General features: G+C 39.2%; 2 protein-coding genes across 2 annotated transcripts in view; both read right to left on the bottom strand.

Moving 5' to 3' along the window:
* LOC107096292 (multidrug resistance protein 1-like) overlaps positions 1–1,241 on the bottom strand; it is a 98,763-nt gene that overhangs the window by 71,691 nt on the left and 25,831 nt on the right. The window lies entirely within an intron of this gene.
* LOC107096290 (multidrug resistance protein 1-like) overlaps positions 1–1,241 on the bottom strand; it is a 38,662-nt gene that overhangs the window by 17,092 nt on the left and 20,329 nt on the right. The window contains exons 9-12 of the mRNA XM_015392885.1: positions 1,105–1,239; positions 820–1,005; positions 511–657; positions 321–425 (exon numbers count right to left, since the gene is read on the bottom strand). Coding sequence (XP_015248371.1) covers positions 321–425; positions 511–657; positions 820–1,005; positions 1,105–1,239 — 573 coding nt within the window. The remainder of the gene's footprint in view (positions 1–320; positions 426–510; positions 658–819; positions 1,006–1,104; positions 1,240–1,241) is intronic.

Below are 1,241 nucleotides of genomic sequence, written 5' to 3'. Positions count from 1 at the left end.
ATAAAACAGACAAAAATATTATAACATGCACATAAATAAATACTGAAAAATATAAGTAATAAATAAAGTTGAAGATTATAAAGGACAGAAAAATAAATAAGGTAAATATTACAAAGGCAAATAAATAAAGAAGCTAATTAAGAGTTATATACATTTATGTCTCACTTTTTTGTTATTTCTGTATTTTTGTTATTTCTGTATTTATTTTTAAATATGGCAGAGTTGGTCCTTCATAATACAGCAGGTCTACTCTCCAGAATGAAGTTGATCTTATTGGCTAATATCGCTTGTGCCCAGTGAGATCAAAAGTGTGTGCCTACCTGTAGAAACATGGTGAAAAGGGAAACGACTCCCATTACGACGAACATGAGAGAAAAGAAGTTGGCTCTATTTCTGATAAGATTCGGATCTGTCTCCACAAACACCTGAGAGGAGATTAATACAACCAGTTTGTTAGTAACCCTCCAGAAGGCATATCCAGAATTGATAACAGGGCTGGCAGTGACTTACAGTGATAATCTTGGAGAAGAGGACGGCAAAGATAGGTTGCATCGCTCCATTTATGATGGCACAAATTAGCCCTACTAAAATATAAGGCCACTCAGAAGCATTGAGACGCAGCACCCTAAACAACGACACCATGGGGACGTCTTCCTCCTGTAGGGAGAGAATTTGAGCAATATCTTGAGAAAGGATTCAGGACGTGTGAGCTTTTATGTCTTCTAAGTATCAAGAGTTTCATAAAGATTTTAAATTTTTTCACAGTTTTTTAAATCAACAAATATTACCGTACTCTAGAAACGTAACCTAAAACATCACCTCGTCCAAATTGTCCTCCTCATCCTTTAGCTTTTTCTCTCCCTTCTCTCCAGTCGAAGCAGCGAATGAAGAGCCTCTTGTGGATTTCCTCCTCAGCAGAGGAGACTCCATGATGTCTTTAATGGGACTTTTTTCACCTGCTGACAGCTCGTCCTCATCTTCCCCCTCCTCCGCTTTCTGGAAGGTCTGGAGAGAGGAAAAGTGGAACCCACGGGGGTTTAATTTATAAAAGACAGCCTTTCTAACACTCGATCTGGAGACATATGTATCCATATGTATGTATACCTGCATGGTGACCAGCGTGTGGTAGACTCCTTTTTTCTCCATCAACTCACTGTGAGTGCCCAGTTCTACAACTTTACCTTTCTGGAAGCCTGCAATCACATCAGCATTTCTGATTGTGGAGAGGCGGTGAGCCACAA

This window comes from Cyprinodon variegatus, unplaced genomic scaffold, assembly GCF_000732505.1.
Source record: "Cyprinodon variegatus isolate N-32 unplaced genomic scaffold, C_variegatus-1.0 Scaffold613, whole genome shotgun sequence".
Taxonomy (NCBI): domain Eukaryota; kingdom Metazoa; phylum Chordata; class Actinopteri; order Cyprinodontiformes; family Cyprinodontidae; genus Cyprinodon; species Cyprinodon variegatus.
Note: the sequence above shows the minus strand (reverse complement) of the source record. Positions and strands in the feature narration are given on the sequence as shown.